This window comes from Tupaia chinensis, unplaced genomic scaffold (assembly GCF_000334495.1).
Source record: "Tupaia chinensis unplaced genomic scaffold, TupChi_1.0 Scaffold143970_1, whole genome shotgun sequence".
In the NCBI taxonomy this organism is placed as follows: domain Eukaryota; kingdom Metazoa; phylum Chordata; class Mammalia; order Scandentia; family Tupaiidae; genus Tupaia; species Tupaia belangeri.
This window is the reverse complement of record NW_006203821.1, coordinates 707,926-730,617: the sequence shown is the minus strand read 5'-3', so window position 1 is coordinate 730,617 and position 22,692 is coordinate 707,926. Positions and strand designations below refer to the sequence as shown.

The window sequence follows — 22,692 nt, the reverse complement described above, 5'->3', positions numbered from 1 at the left end:
TCCTCCCTCTTATCTCCCCTCCTGCTGTGGGGATAGAGTCTGAACAGCAGAGACCACCAGGACTGCTTTCTTTCACAAAAATCAACACTCCAGACCAAAATCTCTGGTCTAATGGCAACCAGAGCTCATATTTATTTGAGCTATGGCTTAAAGCTGGTATCTCCTTTTAAACTAGATTCTTACCTACAAACTTCTGGGGGGTGGAACGCTTGCGTTTGGTGAGGCTATTGGCCAGACGATCAATAAAAGTTGGCCGCTCTGAGGCTGAGTGCAGCATGGAATCTGGTACCATCTCCAGGTCACGTATCTCATCACCTAGTGGGAGGGAGGTGGGGACACGGAGTAGTGGCTGAGTAGGGGAGCACTAGCCCAGCAGCCCTTGCCTGGAAAAAGTCAGCAGCCCAGCAGCCAAGGAAGGTCACAGTGGATGCTCGGGAAACTGGGCTCTTGGGCTAGCCCCATGATCTAATAGTTAAGGGAACCAGATCCCACATGGTTTGAGTCCCACCCCAGCACCTTGAAAAACATGTCAGGCATGTGTGCATGTGTGCCAAAAATCCCCCCAGAAAGTAGTAATGGAGGAAAAAGGATTGCAGCGTGGCCATTCCCCATGGGGAGTGCTTTCTCCCTATACACACCCCCATCTCTCTGGCAAACACACATACCCTCTGGCAATTAAAAAAATAATAATGGGCCAGTAGGTGGCATGGTGGTTAAGGGCACTGGACTCCTACATGGCTGACCATAGTTTGAGTCCTGGACCTGGCATCTTGCTTTCTCACTTTCTCTCTCTCTCACTCTGTCCCTCTCTGGTCAAATTAAAATAAATAAATGGATAAATAAAGTTAAGCAAAAGTAATTATTTTTTATATATATATAAATAATGGACTCTGTTTACCCTACCTAAAATTTACCCCACCAACATTTCAGGGCATCCGGAAAAATGATATTCATTTAACTCTTAATTTTATACTCCTTGTATTCTCTCCCTCCCGTTAGACTGAGGACATAGACCCAAACTTCCCCTATCTCTGGATCTCCCTACAGTATCTACCACAGGGCTCTTCACCAACAGGGGTACTCAGAACAGGGTGCTTGGCAAATTTTCTAGAGTAGTCATCCCGTATTTCACAGACCTCATTCCTGAGTCAAGGGTGTGCTAGAATCATCTTTGTCCTGTACTCCCTCTGGTCCTGCCCTCACCTCCCCTACAGCACTACCCATAGCCCCACCTGGTTGGCCAGCCAAAGCTTGGGCTTCAGTGCTGAGACTTTGTAGGTAGTTGTGGCACCGCTCCTTGTGCTCCTCCAGGGTGCTCTGTTGCTTGTAGCTCCGGCCACAGTAGTTACACTTGTAGGGCTTGCCCACGGTGGGAGAGGAGACTGGAGGAGAGAGGAGCGGAGTTACTTCTCCCTGTGCCCTGGCTCTGCAAGATCATCCAGGAGCAAACGTACACTGGCACGGGGAGGAAGCGATATTGCTAAGTTGAATTCTTCTGCTTGCCTTTCCTTCCTCAACTTCAGCTCCAACAATAGACAGACAAACGAAATTTGGAGGAGAGGGACAAAGTACAGCCATAGGAGTGAGGGGTTCCCAAACGAAATGCTTTAGACTGGTGGTGGGTTTCAAGATGGCCAAATTGCAGGGACCAGCAGTTAGAGTAATGGCTATGTCGCTGGACTCCCATGTAGTTGACTGTGGTTCGAGTCCTGAACCTGGTGGCTTAAACTCACGCTGGGAGCTTGTGCGTGTGTGCCCAAGATCCTGAGAGGAGAATGGAGGAGAAGGGATTGTGGTGTGGCCATCCCCCCTGGGGGGTGATTTCTCACTTTCTGTCTCTCTGTCTCTGTCTTTCTGGTGAGTGCACATGCCCTACAGCAAAAACCTCTCCAAAAAAAGAAAAAATAAATAAAATAGATAGCCAAATTGCTGCTTGAAGGAGGACTTGAAGACCCATGGACCTCTGAGGGGATTGTCCCTGGCAAGCAGGCAGGCCCCACCCCAGGATCTCAGAGTCTGGGGCCCAGACTGTGGTTTAACCTTTCCATGTGGCAGGCAGGTGTAAGTGCTGTTTATCAGACTAGGGGATTTTTTGCTTACGAACTATATGCTTTGTTTTGGGGGAAACTGGTGGGCTGGGGTGACAGAAACAAGAGCCCTTACATTTGCCAATGTGGGGGAGGGGCAGTTTTAATTGACCTTTACTTGAATTTCTATCTCCATCCCTAGCCTGATTTTACTAATAATTTTCTCTTTCTGTCTCTCGACATTAATATATCAAAAGAGACTCAAAAAGACCATAGAAAAATTCTGAAAAGAGAAAAAGAATAAATAAATAAGAGAAAGAAGAGTAAAAGGAAGAGAATAAGTTTAGGATTAAAAAAAAAAAAGAACAGGTTGTAAAGATCTTGTTTGGACTGAAGGAAAAAATCAGGAAAACTGAGATTGATTAATATTTTGTTTAAAGACAACTCAAGTGATGATATTTACGAGAGGAAAGAAAAAAGAGAAGAGGAGGCATATTTTACACATTCTTGCTACTGCTGAGACAGAGAAAGGTGTCTCAAAGAGGTTAATAATTACTGTTCACCTCCACACATGTCTAAACAGGGCCTTGACTAAATCAACTGATAGTACTGCCTTTTTATTTATTTATTTATTTTTTTGTCATAGGGTGCTTGTGCTCTCCAGAGAGAATCAGACAGAGAGGGAAAGTGAAAAATAACTTTCCAGGAGGATGGCCATGTTGCTGTCCCTTTTCTGTTCTCCTCTCAGGATTTTGGGCATGCACACACACTCACCCAGTATAGCCATATGGGAGCCAATGCCTTAACCACCATGCCACATGCTGGCCCATGTAATGCCATTTTGCTCTTGCTCTGTAAACTCTAGTATTTTAAGGATGAGATGAATACCATGGCCCCTATCTACCCAAGACCCTTGGGAAAATGATTTAAATAGTATCTGGGAGAGGAGTGATTCTCCATTTTCTTTGTAACAGAAAGCATCTCACAGGCCCAGCCTCTGTGGTACAGTCAGTAGTCTATTGAACTGCAGTGCTGGAAGTCACATGGCCAACTGTGGGTTTGGATCCCTGGCCTAGTCGACCTAAAACACATTGGTGTCACTGAAGGCTCATGAATTGAAGGGCTAAGGAGAGGGATTGTGGGGTGGGATGACAAAGATACTATAGAGGGTGCTTCTCTTTCTTTCTCTTTTTCATCAGTGCATGCATGTGTGTTATCATGAATAAAAAGAAACTTAAAGAAAGCATCTTGCAAAGATGGGACCCAAGAGTATGTCTGGGTCTGCTTCTGTTAATACTCTCTCACTGTACAGCATCCAAATTCCATGCAGCCAACCTTGCTGTTGATAAGAAGTCTAGGGGCCAAGCCGTCCTTTCTCCAAACAAGAAGGGGAAGCCACCCCTTTTCTGAGGAAAAGGAGCAGGTATCTTGGCACTGGCCCTTGCCGGGGTTTCGGCTAGCGTACGGAATAGCTCTGTGACTCAGAACTCAATTTTTCCCTCACAGCTTTAGTTTCCTTGTCAAGAAAATGTGAATCATCACATCTACCTTGGATCTATTATGAGGAAACACGAGGAGACACAAGTGAAACCTGTAGATTATATAGTATGAATCAACTAAGATCTTTCTCCCAATACATAAAGAAGTCCCAGTTACAAGTGGGAGACCCTGGAACAAGGCAAGTGAATGAAGAAAGTAGAGAGTAGTGAAGTGACTGCTCTGTCCCTTGAAATCCTGGCCCAGGAGAGGTTTTTCTTTAATTTAATTATTTGCTCACCAGAGAGAGACAGAGAAAGAGAGAGAGAAAATGAGAAAGCAAGCCACCAGATCCGGGACTCATTGCCAGTGCTTTAACCATCATGCCACCTGCTGGGACCCCCACCCCAGGTAAGCTTAAGAAAAGATAAATATTGGGGGGCCAGCAGGTGGTGGTTAAAGGTGCTGAATTTCCACATGGCCGACTGCAATTTGAGTCCTGGACCTGGTGGCTTGCTTTCTCACTTTCCCTTTCTTTCTCTCTCTGGTCAAATTTTTAAAAATATTAATAACAAAGGGAATTAATTAAATAAATGATTCTTTATTTTTTTTAAGAAAAAAAAAAAAGGAAAGATAAATATATCCATGAAAGTTTCCAAGGATAGACCCTACTTTAATTCTTTCTCCTTGAACTCCCTCCTTCCTGCCAGCTCAGCTCCTGGTCTCTTTCCAATTTGGAGCCAAAAGACTAAAACTTAGTAAAATGCCTGAAAGGTGCCATCTGTCCAGCTGATAAAGATGGATATTGACTCAGACAGTCTTAATTGAGACAGAGAACCTTGTTAACCCAGTTCCCCAGCACCAGTTCAAACAGTGACCTCTAGGCACCCTCTGGACTTGCTTTTGTCCCTGGAAGGGTGATAACCTCTTGGAATAAAATGGGATAGTCTTTTCCTATTTGGAGGCCCTAGGCTTCCTTTTTTGTTTTGCTCAGTTTTGGAGGCCCATGGATATTTATAGGAGCTGGTAGGAAGTAAAAGAGATGACGAACAGTGGTTGCCCAGAACCGCTGCTGTTGCAGCGGAGGTTGAAGATGGTGATAGGTGAAGGGCCTGGGGAAGATGGGAGTGGGAGGAGAAGTTTCTCTGGGGCTCAGAATTGGGGGGTGATGGGGCATGGATGCTCTGGCATCATAACAATCTTTAAAAATCAAAAGTTGGGGGATCTGCAGTTAGCATAATGGCTATGTTGTTGGACTCCCATGTAGTCAACCATGGTTCAAGTCCTGGACCTGGTGGCTTAAACTCACGCCAGGCGCATATGCGTGCATGCCCAAGATCCCAAGAGGAGAATGGAGAAGGGATTGTGGCCATCCCCGCTGGGAGGTGATTTCTTGCTTTCTGTCTCTCTGTCTCTGTCTTTCTGGCAAGTGCACACACACTATAGTGAAAACCTCTCCAAAAAAAAAAAAATCAAAAGTCGGGAGACCAACAGCTGGCATAATGGCTATGTTGCTGGACTCTCATGTAGTTGACCGTGGTTCGAGTCCCGGACCTGGTGGCTAAAACTCAGGGTAGGCGTGTGTGTGTGTGTGTGTGGTGTGTGCATGTCCAAGAACCTGGAGAGAAGAATGGAGGAGAAGGGATTGTGGCATGGCCATCCCCCCTGGGGGGTGATTTCTTACTTTCTGTCTCTCTGTCTTTCTGGGGAGCACACACGCCCTGTAGCAAAAACCTCTCAAAAAAAGAAAAAAGAAATAAAAAGTCAGGGCTGGCAAGCGGCATGGTGGTTAAGGGTGCTAGACTCCCACATGGCCAACTGCAGTTCGAGTCCTTGCCTTCTCACTTTCTCTCTTTCTTTCCCTGTCCTTCTCTGGTTAAATTAAAAAGTAAGTAAATAAATTTTTAGAAAGTTAAATAAAATAATTCTTAAAAAAAAGTCTTGGGACCACCAGATGGTGTAATAGTTATGTCATTGGACTTCCATATAGTTGACCACGGTTCGAGTCCTGGACCAGGTGGCTTAAAACTCACACCAAGCACATGTGTACACATGCCCAAAATCCTGAGAGGAGAATGGAGGAGAAGGTATTGTGGCATGGTCATCCCCCTGGGAGGTGATTTTTTGTTTTCTGTTTCCCTGTCTCTCTGGCGAGCACATGTGCCTTATAGCAAAAATCTCTTAAAAAATCAAAAGTCAGGAGAGGTGACTGTGAAGAGCCAAGATTATCACCTATGCTCTCTGTAGTTTCTTCAAAGTGTGGCAGATGTAAACTATGCCATCAAGGAGTCCCTCAAACTTTCATGGGGCCCTACTGCCCAGAGGTGGGTTAGAGAGGGAGGGCCCTATCTGCTTTAGAAATGCTCTTCCTTGCTCAGTGACAGACAATGTAACCCCTCAAATACAAGAGGAGTCACTGAGCTCCATTTACTGGTAGTATCAGGGCCCCACCCCCACATCTCCCACCGGACAACCACTGACCCGAGTGTGTGCGGAGGTGGCCGGTGAGTGCATCACGCCGGCGGCAGGCATAGTTGCAGAAGGGACATTTGAAGGGCTTCTCCCCAGAATGCAGCTTAATGTGGCGTAGCAGGTTCCCCTTCTGGGTGAAAGAGGCACCGCACTGGTTGCAATGGAAGGGCCTTTCACCTGCAAGTGAAAGAACAGATTCCAGAGGACTTGGTGTGAGGAACTTTCAAGGCTGAATGTTGCCACCCCACCCTCTGCCCCTCCCTGCCCAGAGGAAGGTGCAGGATGAGGGGCAAGACAGAGCCACACACACACAAATCCTGCTTTGTTTATTTGTTTAATCTCCAGAAAGAGATACAAGGGGAGAGAAAGGGAGAAAGCACCCCAAATATGGTGTGGTCACGTCACAGTCCCCTCTCATCCATTTTTCCATCCTATCAGAATTTGGGGACACAGGAACCAGCAGTTAACGTAATGGCTATGTCGCTGGACTCCCATGAAGTCGAGCGCGGTTCGCGTTCCGGACCCGGTGGCTTAAAACTCACGCCGGGAGCGTGTGCGTGCTTGCCCAAGGTCCCGAGAGGAGAATGGAGGAGAAGGGATTGCGGTGTGACCATCCCCCCTGGGGGGTGATTTCTCGCTTTCTGTCTCTATGTCTCTCTCTGTCTGTCTGGAGAGCGCACGTGCCCTATAGCAAAAAAACTCTCAAAAAAATAAAAAGAATTTGGGGACACATACACACACACTTGTACCAGCATTTTTTAAGCCACCAGGGCTGGGACTTAAACCACGGTCGGCTATATAGGATCTGGTTCCCTTATGAAGATGTAGAGTAGAAGTGTGTGGCAGGGAGAGGGGTGCCAGGCTAAAAGACTTACCAGCCCGAACAGCCCCACAGGGCACACCCTGCAGCCCAAAGCCTGCAGAAGCTGAGAAGAGGCTTATGTTTTCGTTTTTTTTCAGTTCCGAGATGGAAGGACAAAATAAAACCCCGGTATCCTACCCCTGTTAGACTATAGGATCCTTCTTAAGGCTACAATGCCCTCTTTTCCCTCACATCCTGAGAAAAATATCAGCTTTTCTTTATAACAATAGTTAAGGAAAATGCTGGGGGAGTAGAGGCAATGAGGGGCGTCCCAATTCCATCCCCCTATTTTCATCAGTAATTCAATGTGCTGGGAGAGACCTTTCCTTTCTGAAGCCACTCCACTCCTCGCTTGGCCTCTGCTAGCCTCCTGCTACCATGCCTGGGCACTGCCTCTGCGCCTCAACCTCACTCCGGGCTCCTCCAGGAACCCCTTTGGCTTACTCACCAGTGTGGCTACGCTTGTGCACCATGAGCACGTTGGGTCCGATACAGACCATGCCGCAGACATCACACTTGAGCTTGCCATTGGGCAACCGGATGCCACCAGGGGAGTGCGGCTCGGGCCCACTCCCATCACAGTAGCCCAGGGGCTCCGACAGTGAGTCCTCCACAATCACGCTGTCATCCTTTTCCAGGAGCCGCTCATCGGGCCCCAGCAGTCTGCTCGACTCCTCATCGCTGTACATCTCCACCTTGATGGAGTTGGCTGGAGGGTGAGGTGGGGTTTAGGACAGAGACAAGCAAAGGGGGAACCTGCCCCAGGTCAGAATGGCTCCTGAAGTCCAATGGGTGTCTCCAGGCCCTGACGCAGTCAGGCTTTAAAGGAGGCCAATACCCAGGAGTCTTATAGGAACTTAAAATTACTTTTTCCTTCTCTCCCACCCATCAGGCAAATAGGCTTCGAGAGAAAAATGTTGGGGTACATAGGATATTGTCTATCACTGGGGAGAAGAGGTGGTAAAGGAAGCCTTTTTCTTTAGTCTCTTGTCATCAAGAAAGATGTCTGGCTTGGCCCTGGGCAGGAAGCCAGAAAGTGATAGTGGCGGGAAAACAGTCTCAGGAAGACTGGGGGCTGGGGGGGGGGGCTAAAGAGAAAGCAAACCTGGAAGACAGATATGGCTCACATCATCCTTCCACTCCGTGACACTGAACCCCTACCCTACTCCATAGAAATCTGAGGTGGAGGTGGGGGGATAAAGAAGGGAGGAGCCATTGAGGAGAAGGCTTTGGCTCCAGCTCTGACCTACATTCCTGGCTATTCCAACCATTTAGAGAATGTCACAGATCTAGGGCCAGCTGGGGAGGGGCAGTCATGGGGACCCTGTCTGGGCAGGAGAATGGGGTGTGAGAAGCTGGGGAGCTCCTCTGCTGTCCATTTCCTCTCCAGCTAATGCCCATTTCCAGCGACCTGCTGCTTCAATCCCAGAATTGCTCTTTGGAGTCTTTGCCTTAACCCCACCTGTGCCTCCTTTAACTCTACTGTAGTCTGGCAGGGACAGTCGCTCTCCTTTTAGGAGCCAGGAAAACCCTAGACATGGGGCTCCTTGGTGGCTTTAGAGACACTGAGCAGGACATCAGTGGGAGGTGACGATGGGAAATGCTTGCCAGTGGAAGGTGACTTGAGGGCCAAACACAAATGGGGTTGCCCAGTGCCAGGAGAGGGGAAGGCTGCACTTACCACTGAGTGAGCGGCTGGGAGAAGAGTGCTGGCTGTTGGGGGTGCTCACCGAGGGCCCCACAGGGGCCCCAAGGAACTCCTTCTCCAGAGACGAGTCCCCGCTACCTTAGAGGAGAGAATAAGAGGGCAGATAAAGCTGGAGCTGGAGCCATCTACAGTCTATTGCCTCAACTTTTACAAAAAACTCAGTTAAACTTCACGAATATTTATTTCATGGTCACATATAAGGCAATGGTTTATGCTGGGCACCATACCTTGTGCCTCTGCCAGCCTGGGTGCCTGGTGCTGACTTCCGTGAGCTCAGTAGCTAGGCCTGGCCTACCCTACCTTTATCTAGGCCTGAGGGGAAGAGCATCACTGCCTGACGTCCACAGGAAGCAGGGCTGGGCTGGGCGGGCCAGGGTGGAAAGGAAAATGGTGGCCTCAGGAGGGAGGCTGCATAGAAGAGAGGTTCTTCCCTACTGTTCCTCTCCTGAGCCTCCAATACTAGGTTCAGGATCTGCAGGAAAGGCAGATCATTCCTGAATCTATTGATAATATCGGTAATGATAACCATAGCAGCCTAATATTAATTGAATGCTATCTACCAAGTGTTATTCTACACACTTGAAATGGATGATCTCATTTAATCTTCATAACAACCCTAAAAAGTAGGTGCTAATATTATCTTAATTTTTCAGATGAGGAAACTGAACACAAAAGAGGTGATGTGACTTTGCTAAGGTCACATAGCTGGCAATGTGGAACTGGGATCTAGGTGATCACAGACAACGAAATACTATGTCCTTAACCACCAGCTACACAACGGAGAGTCACTCAGTAGGGGAGGGTTGGGCTCATTAGGCTTTCTAAATTGAGCAAAAATTTGACTATTCTAAAAAACCTCCATCTGACCTGATTCCTATCACATATTTACTATTTGATATTCCCTGGAGAGTTATGTAACCAGTTTATTCTCCATATATTCATTTTAATTCGTGGATAAATTGCTTTGTAAAAAATGCTTCTTTAGAGTTTCATAATATTTAAAAAAATAAGATAACATACCTGAAGACATAAATGCCTTTTTTTTTTAAAAAATCCCCCCACCCCAGGATCTTCTGCACAGATATACAGGTGAAATAAAAACACATGTAGATACACACACACACACACACACAGAGACACATGTCACATATGTAGAGACACATACAGAGAACATACCTACTGGGGTAAACATACCCATAGCCTTCTACATTTATCTGCTAAAATGAACATGCATGGATGTATGCACACAGGCCTAAATATGGAAGAGAGAGAAGGAGAAAGAGAGAGAGAAAGAGAGAAAGCCTAAAATCCATCCCTGAAGTCCACCTATTCGTACTTTACCCAATTGCCCAGCTATGCACATACTTACTTTCACAAAATAAAGATTCCATTATAAAATGGTTGGAGTCTTGGGCCTGAGGCAAGAAATCCGGAACACACCCTCCTGAGGGATCCCTCTCCAGCTTTGGTCAGTGGGAAGAAAACAACCACTCAGGACTTTGGGACCATTTCCCATTCATCTCCTCTTCTAAAAGTCCCATTTCCCCCAATCTATCCCAGCAGAGCCTAAGAAGTTTGCTCACTATCTGTAGAAGAGGCTTTATGGCTTGAGTCTGAGTTTTCCTAGCTGGGGCTCTTTAGGTGAACCATATTTACCTAAAAATGTGCAAAATCGAAACATCACATGTATCATGAAGTGCACATTTCAGGGTTGTATGTTGAGACGTGTAGTCTTAGACCTAGTTTTAAAATGTGTACTTGTAACTAAGAGTAGGGTTTACTAGGGTTAGAAGTGTGAGAAGTATGTCTTCTTAGTTCCTTTCAAACGTTGGTGCTAACTTTCCCTAAATCACTTGATATGAGTTATGGGGGAAGACTAGGGCTCTGGGCCCTGGCACGGAGGCCCTGACCCTAAAAGGGATGAAGGAGCTTGCTGGAAATCCATCTCTGGACCCAGTTTACTAAGCTGAGGTTACCTCTTAGGGCCAGGGGCTTGCTATATGGGAAAATAGCCTTAAAGGGACACTTAGACATTAAAGAGAAAGCATCCTTGGGGCTCTTCCAATTAAGGCCTGGAAAGAGGAGAAGAGCAGGAGCCTCCAGTAATTCCAGACTTTGATGCTGCTGTCTTCCCTAGGATAAAGGTAAGAGGGAAGACAGGCTCCAGTCTACTTTCACGAGGTCAACACATCAAAATGAATCTGTTTGGGGGTCAGAAAGTCTGTCTGGGGCCCCAGGGATTTTGCATTTTAGCCAGAGGGTGAAAGGGATTAGAGTCAGATTTAGGATATTCAGCAGTTCCTCTCTCAGCCCCAGAAACCCCAGTGAGGGAATTTTAAATGCCTGGGACTCCCAAGAAATTCCAGACTGTCAAAGCCAAGAATTAAGGCTGCTTTCAGGTCTCGGAGAAATTTTCTTGGTCAAAGTCATCATAGATTGGCTGAACCCCCAGAGGGCAAAGCAAATCATGAGGTTCACATCAGAGGAACTGGGAGGTGGGTAAAGGGCAGAAAAGCAGGAGGGAGAGAAAGGAGCCGGGAAGCAGCCCCGCCGCTAAATGTGTTTCACATGTTGAAGGAGATCAGCCCTCCGCTCCCGCCGCTCTGCCTCCATCCCTTCGAAGAGTGGCTACCTCCAGGGAGTAACCATGAGCTTGGAGGACCTGCACACTTCTCTGCCAGGGACCTTGTCATCATCGCTTTTCCTTTCTTGACCATGGGCTCCAAGGTGGCAGGACGCTAGCCTCCTAGCCGGGAATAGTGGGTACAGCAAAGAAAGCCGCCCCTCCCCAGCTCTATTGTGGGGAGGCGGCGAGGCCCCTCAGATCTCTGTTCCAGGCTGAGGCATCTGCCAAGGCTCCTCTTCCTCACCTCGGTTCTCTGCTCCCCATTCCCACCCAGGCCTGTCTCGGCATTTCACCCCAGCCAGATCTCCCCGTGTCCCCAAGGCCTAATCAAGATGTCACCACAGGCTCCCACTGTCCAAGTCGCCGTCTTTGCTTAGCAACACCAAACACCCGTTCCCATCCTCCGCAAGTGTAAGGAGGAACGCCCCCTCCCCCGCCACACACACACAGCCCCCATCCTCTCCCTCTCCTCGGGCTTGGGAGTTGTTACTGAATTGGCTCCCTAGCCCCGGTACCCCCTTCCCCCCTCCACTAGCCGCCTTCTGCCTGAACTTACATTATCCTTCCCTTGCCGGTGAGACCCTGGGGTGCGAGCGCGGCCGCCGCCTTGGAAACGGCGAGGGAGTGCGGGTGGTGTGTGCATGTCTGCGTCTTGGGGGCAGGCAGGGGTGAGCCCAGCCACTCACCTTCCAGGAAGCGTGGATTCCTGGAAGTGAGGGGAACCGCCGTCATTTCGCAGGCAGCGGCAGCGGCACGGTGAGCAGGGGCCCACGGCTGCAGCCAGCGAGCACAGCTCAGCCCAGGCTGTGTGTGTTGAGCGAGTGTGTGCGGGAGAGAGGGAGAGAGACGGCACACTTGGATGTGCTTGGGGAGGGGGCTGGAGAACTGTCTCTGTGTGTAGTGGGGGACGCCAGGCTCCAGCAGCCCTGTTCCGAGGCACCGAGCGGGTGGGGGGCCGCACAGGGAGGGGAGGCAGACGCTGTTGCCCTCGTGCCCAGCAGACAAAGAGGAACTGCACAACAAACGCCTGGGAGAGGCAAGAGTGTGTGCGGGAGAGAGATGGATGGCTTGCGGGTGGGAGGGAGCAGGGGGGGCCCCAGGGAAGGCCAATCCCCTGCCAGCTGGGGAAGCCAAGGCCCCAGAGGTCATGGGGCCCAGGACACGGGGCAGCTTCAAGGCTCCCGGAGGGGCGGAGGCCCCTCCCCCACCGAGCTCAGGCACTCGCCCTCCTCCTGCGGGAGGCTCCCAGATCTGGTCCTTCCCAGCACCGAGAAGGCCAGCACAATCTGCTCTCAGACTGGTGCTGCCCGGGCCGGGCCGGAGTCCCTTCAAATCCCAGGCAGAAAGTCTGGCTCAGGCGCCCCCCTCCCTCCCTCCTGCGGCCCCGGGGCCTCGCAGTCCACAGCCCTGGATGAATCCACCCTCTATCAGGACACGGGCTCTGCTCCTTCCCTTCCAGAGGAGCTGCTCGCTGGCGAGCTGACCTACTTTGGAAGACTCTGTTTTCAGATTCCAAGAATTTGGGGGCGGGAGGGGCCGTGAAACTTTGGGCTGCCTACCCCGTATCCCTTTCTGCTAAGGTTCCCGCAAACAGTTGACATCCCCAGGAAACTTGGGCAAGCGCTGCTCCATTAATTGTGTGAACTGGGTTTGAGGGACTTGGTTTCCCTGACAGTCAGGGAGATGGGGTGATAGGGGGCTCTCTCCTTCTCCCCTACCCCCCAGAGGGAGTGACCTGAAGGGAGAGAAAAGAGATTTTTCGGAATCGGGTTTTGTGAGGTGGTAAAACCTCTGTGAAGAGCGAGAGAGATACCCCTTGCGTCAAGTTGCCGGGTGAGGGAAGGCCGCGGCTGAAGGGCTGCGGTGACCTGTGAGGGGCGGGGTGCTTCGGGAGGTCGAACACTGCAGCCCTGCCTTCTGCTTCCACATCAGCCCAGGAGAGAGGAGTCGGTGATGGGCTCCCACGGCCCCTCCAGGGGACAGTCTCGGTCATGCCCAATCCGCAGGGGCACTTTCAGAACTAATGTTAGTCCCACCTTGGCTTCCCTTTTCCTTCTCTAAGGTAGCTGCCAACGTCTAGAATTCCCCTTGCACAGATGAAAGGTTCTGGTCTCCACTTTTATTCAAAACCCATCCAAGCATAGGCAACTTTTCTTTTTATGGCTGGGGTAGGGGCAGTTTTAATGCTGTGTCAGGGGGGCTGGCAGGTGGCACGGTGGTTAAGGCAGCTGGACTCCCACGTGGCTATGGTTCAAGTCCCAGACCTGGTGACTTGCTTTCTCACTTTCCTTCTCTCTAAGATCAATTACAAAAAAATAAGGGGCCAGTAGGTGGCATGGTGGTTAAAGCCCTGGACTCCCACATGGCTGACCATGGTTCGAATCCTAGACCTGGCAGCTTGCTTTCTCTCTCTCAGTCTGTTTCTCTCCCATCGAATTGAAGAATAATAAGTAAATAAATAAATTTAAATAAATAATTCTTTAAAAATAAAATAATGACAAATAAATTAAATAAAATACTGTGTCAGGCTGAGTTATACTTCATGAATAAGTAACTCCTAAGTCTCAGTGCCTTCATCTAAAAGTTTGTTTCTCATCATGCTACATGTCAATTAGATCAACGGAGTACTCTGTTTAACTCATTGTAGTTAAAATGCAAAAATCTGAGATCTGGTCAATTTAACAGTGTTTATTTGAACAAGAGATAGGTTCTAGAATTGGGGTGCTCTCCAGATCCAAGAGGGTTCAGAATGCTCCCCAGAGGTTGTCTTATCTGGGAACTGGCAACCTGCTCAAAGCAGGGAGAGCTTGGTTTCATAGCATAGTGAAGCAAATATTCTCAGTTTTTTTAAGTATCTAACATTCTCTAGAAATAGGACTAAAAAGAGCTCTACTCCATAGACATCTCCAGACCTTAGTAGGTCTTCATTTGCCTGCCTTCCGGAAGGAGCTGGCATTTTTCCATTTGAATTTTCCCCAGCACTAATCAGGGTTCTGAGGGTACTTGTTGCTCAATAGTGGTTTTCTTAGCAGGCTTAACTGAGCAGGTGGCAGGAGGATTGGCTGGTTCCTCAGAAGAGTCATGGGGCCAGAGGTTGGTGTGGTGGTGAAGGTGGCTGGATCCTACATGGCTGGCTGTACAGCTGGAGTCCCAGATGGTTGAGAAACACACCAAGCACCTGTGTGTGAGTGCTCAAAATCCCAAGAGGAGAATGGAGGAGAAGGGACTGCAGCGTGGCCATCCCCCTGGGGGTGATTTCTCATTTTTCTCTCTCTCTGTCTCACTCTCTGACAAGTGCATGCATCCTATATCCAATTTAAAAAAAGAAAAGAAAGGCCATGAATTTAGTTCCAATAAAATCTCTTTCAATGAGATCAGTCCACCTGATTTCTGTCATTCTGTCTACCATGTGGCAGGTATTGAATGCCTTTATTCACTCCAACTTTTCCCTCCTTGAATGAGAAAGGAGTCAAGGTCAGTGTTACCTTATATTATCATGGGACTACCAATGCCTTTCACTTGTATATATGACCCATCTTGGTATCTTCCTTAAAGCATGCCAATAATTCCTTCATTGTCCCACATTAGAGTAAAACAATAAACTACAGGTCATTTTCTCAATGGTGCTTGGATTTTTGACGGGATATTTATCACATCAAACCCATTTTTTTTTTTTTTAAGGGAGATTTTGCTATAGGGCACGTGTGCTCACCAGAGAGACAGAAAGTGAGAAATCACCCCCCACAATTCCTTCTCCTCCATTCTTCTCTTGGGATTTTGGGCACACACTCACGTGCCTGGCGTGAGTTGTAAGCTGCCAGATCTGGGACTCAAACCACAGTCGACTGTGTGGGAGTCCAGCAATGTAACCATTATGCCATCTGCTGGTTCTTTAAAACCCAATTTTGTCTTTCCCTGCCTCTATTAATCATTTCCTATGCTGACATTCTAATGGTCCAAAAAATGATACTGTCCATCTTAGAGACAAACTCCATCTTAGGCTCTTTCCTTCACTCTCAGAAGGAATTGAATAAAATTCCTTATTTATTTTTATCTTGTGAAGCTTTGGGAAGAACTTGTTAAAGTTTCTAATTTCTTTCTGCCTTTTAAAATTTGTTATATCTGTTTACTTCATAGCTCTAAAAGCCAGACATTCTCTAAGCTATGATCTCTTCTGCCTCAGAACACTTGGCAGGTGCAAAGAGCTATAACACGTTAAGGCTGTGGAAAAGGACTGAAGGAGTGAGAATTGGGTTCTATGTCCTTACTTTTGAAGGCTGTAAACTAGTGGCCAACTGGATGAATTAGGCCCACAGTAGGTTTGACTTATCATGGAGCATTTTTAAAAAATAATTATGTATTTTATTTTATTTGTTAATTATTTTTTAATTTTATCAGAGAGAGACAGAGAAAGAAAAGGGAAAGTGAGAAAGCAAGCTGCTAGGTCCAGAACTCGAACTGCTGCTGGCCATGGAGGAGTCCAGCGCCAAACTACCACATCACCTGCTGGCCCCACTATTTTTTATTTTTTAAGAGAGATTTTTGGTATAGGGCATGTGTGCTCACCAGAAAAACAAAAAACGAGAGACAGAAAGTGAGAAATCACCCCCTAGGGGGATGACTACATTGCAATCCCTTCTCCTCCATTCTGCTCTTGGGACTTTGAGCATGCACACACACATACCCAATGTGAGTTTTACGCCGCGGGTGCAGGGCTTGACAGCAGTCGACTATGTGGAAGTCCAGCCACATAACTCCTACACCATCTGCTGATGCCATCATGGAGCACTTTTTAAATAATTATTGAGTTGGGGCCAGCAGGTGGCTTGGTGGCTGGGGTGCTGGACTCCCACATGGTTGACTGCAGTTTGAGTCCTGGACCCAATGGCTTTCATTCTCACTTTTCCTCCCTCCCTCTTTCTCTGTCTCCCTCTGGTGAGTGCATGTACCCTATAGCAAATTTTAAAAATAACAATAATAAAAGAAATATTTAGTCATCATTTAAAAATAAAGATATTTCATATGAAAATGTGGATTTCTCATTTCTCTGAAAAGGCTGGATGGGGACCAGCAGTTGGCATAATGTCTATGTTGCTGGACTCCCATGGGGTCAACCATGGATCGCGTCCCAGACCCTGTAGCTTAAACTCATGCCGGGTGCGTGTACGTGAGTGCTCAAGATCTCGAGAAGAGAATGGAAGAGAAGGGACTATGGCGTGGCCATCCCCTCTGGGGGGTGATTTTTTGCTTTCTGTCTCTCTGTTTTTCTGGCAAGCGCATGCACCCTATAGCAAAAACTTCTCCAAAAAAAAAAAAAGGCTGGATGTTTTGGCTACGTCAGATACACACTCCTGCATGGCAGTGACAGTAGACACTGAATAGCTGCTGTGCCTTGCAGTGGGACAGGTGCTCTCTAGTCTGTGACAGTCTCTGCTGTTCTAACCTGTTTCACTCCATCACACGCCCACCTGGCCCCTGCACGTGTTTGAGATGTGCAACCCTGCTCCACCCTTTACCTGGATGGCACAGAATTTCACGTATGGCTTGTGACCTCAGAACAGGGGGGAAGAAACCCAGTCTTTCTTCCTTTGGTGCGCTTCAAATCATTCCTTTAATACTGCCCCCTCATGTTAGTCTTCTATCTCCTTCCCCTTTCCCTAACCAAGGGAAAACAATCACTATTTAGGGAATGCGAAACCACAAAAGAATTGCACAATACTGAGTACTACCAAGGCATTTAGAGGACGTGTACCTAGGCTGGAGGCTCTCTGCCTGCTCCACGGGAGAACGTCGCTCCCAGCCCTTTACAGACAGAACACACAAGAAGGCATACCAGACATATAGGAGCGGCCATTGCAGTCTTCTATGTCCATTTTAAAGAGATTCTGCTGAAAGAGAAAATAGCTGCTCTTAGACGTCAGATCTGGGAGGGGAGGAGGCTCTTCTTTAACATTCTGGAGTTAGCAAGGAGCCTAAAGGATGGATCACTTAAGCATGGTCCGAGACTATCCTAAAGAAGGAAATCTTCATACTTTGTCCTGGTGAAAAAGGTCATGTATCCTGACCTACAAAGCCCAAGGTTTCCTTTGACCCACAATGCCACAGGCCTCCCCAGCCTCTGAGGTGGAAACAGATCCTAATCCAAAGTGGTCCCTGATGTTGAGAGTAGACCTCCCTGCAACTAGAGTTGATGTTGCAAGAGACTGGTTACACCTTAGCCCTCAGGAGAAACAGCCCCAGAGTCTCACGCCTCTGGTAGACTGGGTAGTAATAATGAGAAGCCAAATCCAGTCATTCAAGGCATTCTTTTATGGGATGTGCAGAGGCAGGAAGGGGGGCAGGAAAGTAGAAGATGGAGGAAAGCAGGACCCCTCAGGGTTCAGTGATAAGTACGTGACAAGGTAAATCTTTAAGTATTTCCCACCCTCTAGTCAATTACTTTGCTGTTTATTTTGAAAAGAGAGAGTAGCCTCTGAATTTAAAATACAGGTTAGTCTGAGGCAAGCAGTAATTGGCAGTAGAAACAATCAGGAACTGAGAACAATTAAAAGTGATAATTTGTTGCAATGAATTATCTCTTTAGAAGCCTGGGAAGAGGGGGAAAAAGTGGAGATTTACATTTATCCAAAATGGCTCTCACCACTCATCTAATAAAAAAATAAATGCTCCAGAGACAGATTTAGGGGATGAAGAGTGGGACAAGGGAACAGCCTGAGCTGCAACTGGGATTCTTGGGTCTTTTTGAAGGGTCTTGCTGAGGCAGATTTAAAAAAAAAAAAAATTGGTTTGTCTTTTTTTCTTTTTAAGAATTATTTTATTTCACTTCATTTATTTATTTATTTAACTTGATCAGAGAGGGACAGAGAGAGAGGGACCAGCAGTTGGCATAATGGCTATGTTGCTGGACTCCCATGTAGTCAACTGCAGTTCGAGTCCCGGACCTGGTGGCTTAAAGTCGCACCGGGCGCATGCGTGTGCGTGCCCAACATCCTGAGAGGAGAATGGAGAAGAGATTGTGGCATGGCCATCTCCGCTGGAGAGTGATTTCTCGCTTTCTGTCTCTCTGTCTCTCTCTTTCTGGTGAGTGCACGTGCCCTATAGCAAAAACCTCTCCAAAAAGAGAGAGAGAGAGACAGAGAGAGAGAGACAGAGAGAGAGAAGGAAAGTGAGAAAGTTAGAAAGCAAGCTGCCAGGTCTGGGACTCAAACTGCGGTCGGCCCTGTGGGAATCCAGCACCCTCCACCACCATGCCATCTGCCGGCCCCAATTTGCTCTTTTTTGTTTTTTTTTTGCTATAGGGCACGTGCGCTAGCTGGAGAGACAGAGAGAAAGTGAGAAATCACCCCCCAGGAGGAATGGCCACGCCACAATCCCTTCTCCATTCTCCCCTTGGGATTTGGGCAAACATACACACGCGTCTGGCTTGAGTTTTAAGCTGCTTGGTCTGGGACTCAACCATGGTTGACTATGTGAGAGTCTAGTTGACTACATGAGAGTCCAGCAATGTTTGCTGGTCCCAAAATTGGTTTGCTTTTAATACCGTATTGAGAGGGGTGGACTGGGAGCAAGGAGGAGTTGGAAGAGCACATACAAGGGAAAAGATCTGTTTCTTTGCTCTGCTCCCAATTCATTCTTGTCTAGAGCTCACAGACTCCTCTAATTTTTATTTTATAATTTCTTATTTACATTTAATTGTTGTATACCTTTGAGGGGTACAATATGAATTCATGAAGCATGAATATTTTTCTACTGTATTTTATAATTTTTGAAACTCCTTTTAAAAAGGCTCATGAGAAAGCCTAAAACATGGACTTACCCTCACTTCACAAAGTAACTTATGCTGGGGACCAGTAGGTGGTGTGGTGGTTATGGCACTGGACACTTCCATATGATCGACCACGGTTCGAGTCCTGGACCTGGTGGCTTGCTTTCTACTTTCCCTCTCTTTCTCTGGGTATGTGTTTCTTTCTGGTCAAATTTAAATAAATGAATGAATGAATAAATAAATAAATAAATATTTTTAAAAAGTAACTTGTCCTGGGATCAGCAGATGACATAATGGTTACGTCGCTGGACTCCCACGTAGTCGACCGCGGTTCAAGTCCTGGACCTTGTAGCTTAAACTCACAGGCATGTGTGCGTGAATGCCCAAAATCCCAAGAGGAGAATGGAGGAGAAGGGATTGTGGTGTGGCCATTCCCCCGGGGGGTGATTTCTCGCTTTCTGTCTCTCTCTGTCTCACTGGCAAGTACACATGCCCCATTCTCCTCTCAGAATCTTGGGCATGCACACACATGCCCGCCCGCCCAGCATGAGTTTCAAGCTGCTGGATCCGGGACTTGAACCACGGTCAGCTATGAGGGAGTCCAGCAATGTAACTATTACACCATCTGCTGGTCTCAATTTATTATTTTTTAAATTTGCTATAGGGCACCCACACTCATCAGAGAGAAAAGGAAAGTATGAAAGCAAGTTGCCAGGTCCAGAACTCCAACTGTTGACCATATGGGAGTCCAGCACCTCAACCACCATACCATCTGCCAGCCTCTCTAAGTTTATTTTCAATTCTTCTTTTCTTTTTATTTATTTATTATTCCTATTGTTATTATTTTAAGTTTGCCATACAGCATGTGTGCTCACCAGAGAGAGTCAGAGAGATAGGGAAAGTGAGAAAGCAAGCCACCAGGTCTGAGAACCCCGGTTGGTCATGTGAGAATCCATCACCTCAACCACCACACCATGCCACCTGTTGGCCCACAACTCTTCTTAATATCTTCCCTGGAATGGACTGAGATTGGAGACCAGCCAGTGAAAACAAGCCACTATAATAAGTAGTTCCTTTGAGGTTCCCTGAGGAGCAATGATCAGAAGAGCCCAAGTCCAGAATGGTTAGAGAGCGCTATGCCCTCTGGAACTAGCTACAAAATCTGAGGTGGTTAGCGATCCAAAGATGAGGTTGTCTTTGCTGTCTAGTACTCAGGGGCTCCTCTATTTTCCCAATCATTAGCTCCCTAATTGTCCTTTGGGATTTTTCAAAACTACTGTGAAGCCCAAAGTGCTAACTGTGATGTCTCCCATCCCTCTCCCCACCCCCACACAGGAGAGGCAAGAGTGATCAGAATTTTACCCATTTTCAACTTGGAGAAACTGAAGCTTAGAGTAGGTATTTGTCCCAGGGCTCAGGGTTACTAGAACAAGAACATGAGTCTCCTACCTCTTTGGGGAATGCTCTTTCCATTAAACTATATTGCTTCCTTTCAAAAGCTGGGCTACTCAAGGCCTTCAGGGATTTTCTTGCCTTTCCCTGGCTCTAATATCAATTCAGGAATCTTCTTTTGATGTGATCCCTATTTGAGTGGGGCCTGTTATTTAAAAAGTAAGAATGGGGCCAGCAGGTAGTGTGGTGGTTAGGGTGCTGGATACCCACATGGCCGACCATGGTTTGAGCCCCAGACTTGGCGGCTTGCTTTCTCACCTCCTCTCTCTCTCCTTTTTCTCTCTCTCACACTCTGTCCCTCTCTATTATTGAAAGAAAATAAATAATAGTTAAATAAAATAATCCTAAAAAGTAAATAGATAATAAAAAGAACAAGGGCTGCAGGTGGCATAGTGGCCAAGGCACTGGACTCCTCTGTGGTCAACTGTGGTTTGAGTCCCAGATACAGTGACTTGAAACTCATGCTGGGCACATGTGCATGTGTGCCCAAAAATCCCAAGAGGAGAATGGAGAAGAAAGGAATGTGGTGTGGCCATCGCCCCTAGGGGATGATTTCTCGCTTTTTACCTCTGTCTCTCTCTGTCTCACCAGCAAGTGCATGTGCCCTATAGCAAAAATCTCTAAAATGGAAAAAAAAATATTGAAAAAGTAAGAACAAGTTGATCTGGCTTTACAAGACAAAGTACGTTAATGCATGCATGTGTGTTGAGTGTGTGTGTAAGTCTGTGCATGTGCATCCTGCACCTGTGTGAACCAGGAGCTAGATAAGCAGTGGATAGGCAGAGAAGCTAGCATTCGGCTAGCTCAGGAAGTATAACTCATTCTTGGACTGCTGCCCAAATGTCTCCAAAACAATCTCCAGAAGAGATTGAGGAGTTTGCTGAGTTGGGCTTTCTTCCTAGCAGTAAAACAAGCTCTCTTGCCTCTTTTTCTTTTTTTAATTTGCTATAGGACACATGCACTCACCAGAAAGGGAGTGTGTGGTGGGGGGCAAGCAGGTGGCGTGGTGGTTAGAGGTGCTGGATTCCCACATGGCCGACCGTGGTTCGACCATGGTTCGGATCTGGTGCCTAGCTTTTGCTCTCTTCCTTTCTGTCCCTCTCTGTTCAAATTTAAAAATAATAATAACAAATGGACTTAAATAAATAAATTAAAAAAAAAAAAAAAAAAGACAGGGGGTGTGGGGAGAGAAAGAGAGAGAAGTGTGAAATCACCCCCCAGAGGGGATGGCCATGCTGCAATCCCGTCTCCTCCATTCTCCTCTTAGGATTTTGGGCACGCACACACAACTGGCATGTTCAAGCTGCTGGGTCTGGGTCTCCAACTGCACAGTCAGCCATATCAGATCCAGTCACCTTAACCATCATGCCACCTGCTGGCTCTCTCCTGACTCTTTTTTTTTTTTTGAAACGTTTTTGCTATAGGGCATGTGCGCTCACCAGAGAGGGAGAGAAAGAGAGAGACAGAGAGACAGAGAGACAGAAAGCAAGAAATCACTCCCCCCCCCAGGGGGAATGGCCATGCCGCAATCCCTTCTTCTCCATTCTCCTCTCAGGATCTTGGGCACGCACGCCATGGATCTTGCACCCAGCATGAGTTTAAGCCACCAGGCCTGGTCCTCGAACTGTGATCGACTACATGGGAGTCCAGCAACATAGCCATTATGCCAACTGCTAGTCCCAAAGAATTATTGTATTCATTGTCATTATTTTATTTTACTTTATTTTATTTTATTTTGAAGTTGATCAGAGAGAGAAGGAAAGCAAGAAAGCAAGCTGCCAGGTCCGGGACTCAAACCGCAGTCAGCCATTTGGGAGTCCAGCTGCCCTAACCACCATGCCACCTACCAGTTCTCCTGACTCTTAATTGCTCTTAACAGGTGCTCTGTGACACAAATTGGGCAAAATCAGTACTTGTAGTTGCTTCCACCAGGCCTAAGTGCCAATTTGGTAACTCTGGAAGCGACAGGTTGAGACTGCTCTTCCCAGTCCTGGTTTTCTCAGAACCAAGAGCAAAATCAGTAGGTATACTTTGCTCTTTGCTCAAGTCTCCCTGGCAGATCCCTCCCAACCTTCCCACTGCCCACTCCCTGCTCTTCAAAACACCTCCTCTCCTACCTGGTCAGAAGTGTCTCTTTAGAGGAACTGGGTCAAATTAGTCAGTGCCAACTGAAGACAAACCAGGAGGAGAAGTTTTGTTTAGTTTAGTTTAAATAATTATTTAATTTATTATCATTATTTTAATTTGCTATAGGGTGGAGCCGGCAAGTGGCATGGTGGGTAAAAGGGCGGGGGTCCCACAAGG

General features: G+C 47.3%; 1 protein-coding gene across 4 annotated transcripts in view; it reads right to left on the bottom strand.

Annotated features, from left to right (window-relative positions):
- IKZF4 (IKAROS family zinc finger 4) overlaps window positions 1-22,692 on the bottom strand; it is a 32,914-nt gene that overhangs the window by 5,143 nt on the left and 5,079 nt on the right. The window contains exons 1-7 of one of the 4 annotated variants that reach the window (XM_027767150.1): window positions 11,728-12,218; window positions 9,915-10,008; window positions 8,519-8,623; window positions 7,286-7,546; window positions 5,985-6,152; window positions 1,233-1,382; window positions 184-315 (exon numbers count right to left, since the gene is read on the bottom strand). In XM_027767150.1, coding sequence (XP_027622951.1) covers window positions 184-315; window positions 1,233-1,382; window positions 5,985-6,152; window positions 7,286-7,546; window positions 8,519-8,623; window positions 9,915-10,008; window positions 11,728-11,814 — 997 coding nt within the window. In that variant the 5' untranslated portion in view covers window positions 11,815-12,218. Of the gene's footprint in view, window positions 1-183; window positions 316-1,232; window positions 1,383-5,984; window positions 6,153-7,285; window positions 7,547-8,518; window positions 8,624-9,914; window positions 10,009-11,727; window positions 12,219-16,923; window positions 17,060-22,692 lie in introns of those variants that run through there. The other 3 variants (XM_006165589.3, XM_027767148.1, XM_027767149.1) reach the window with 3 other exon arrangements.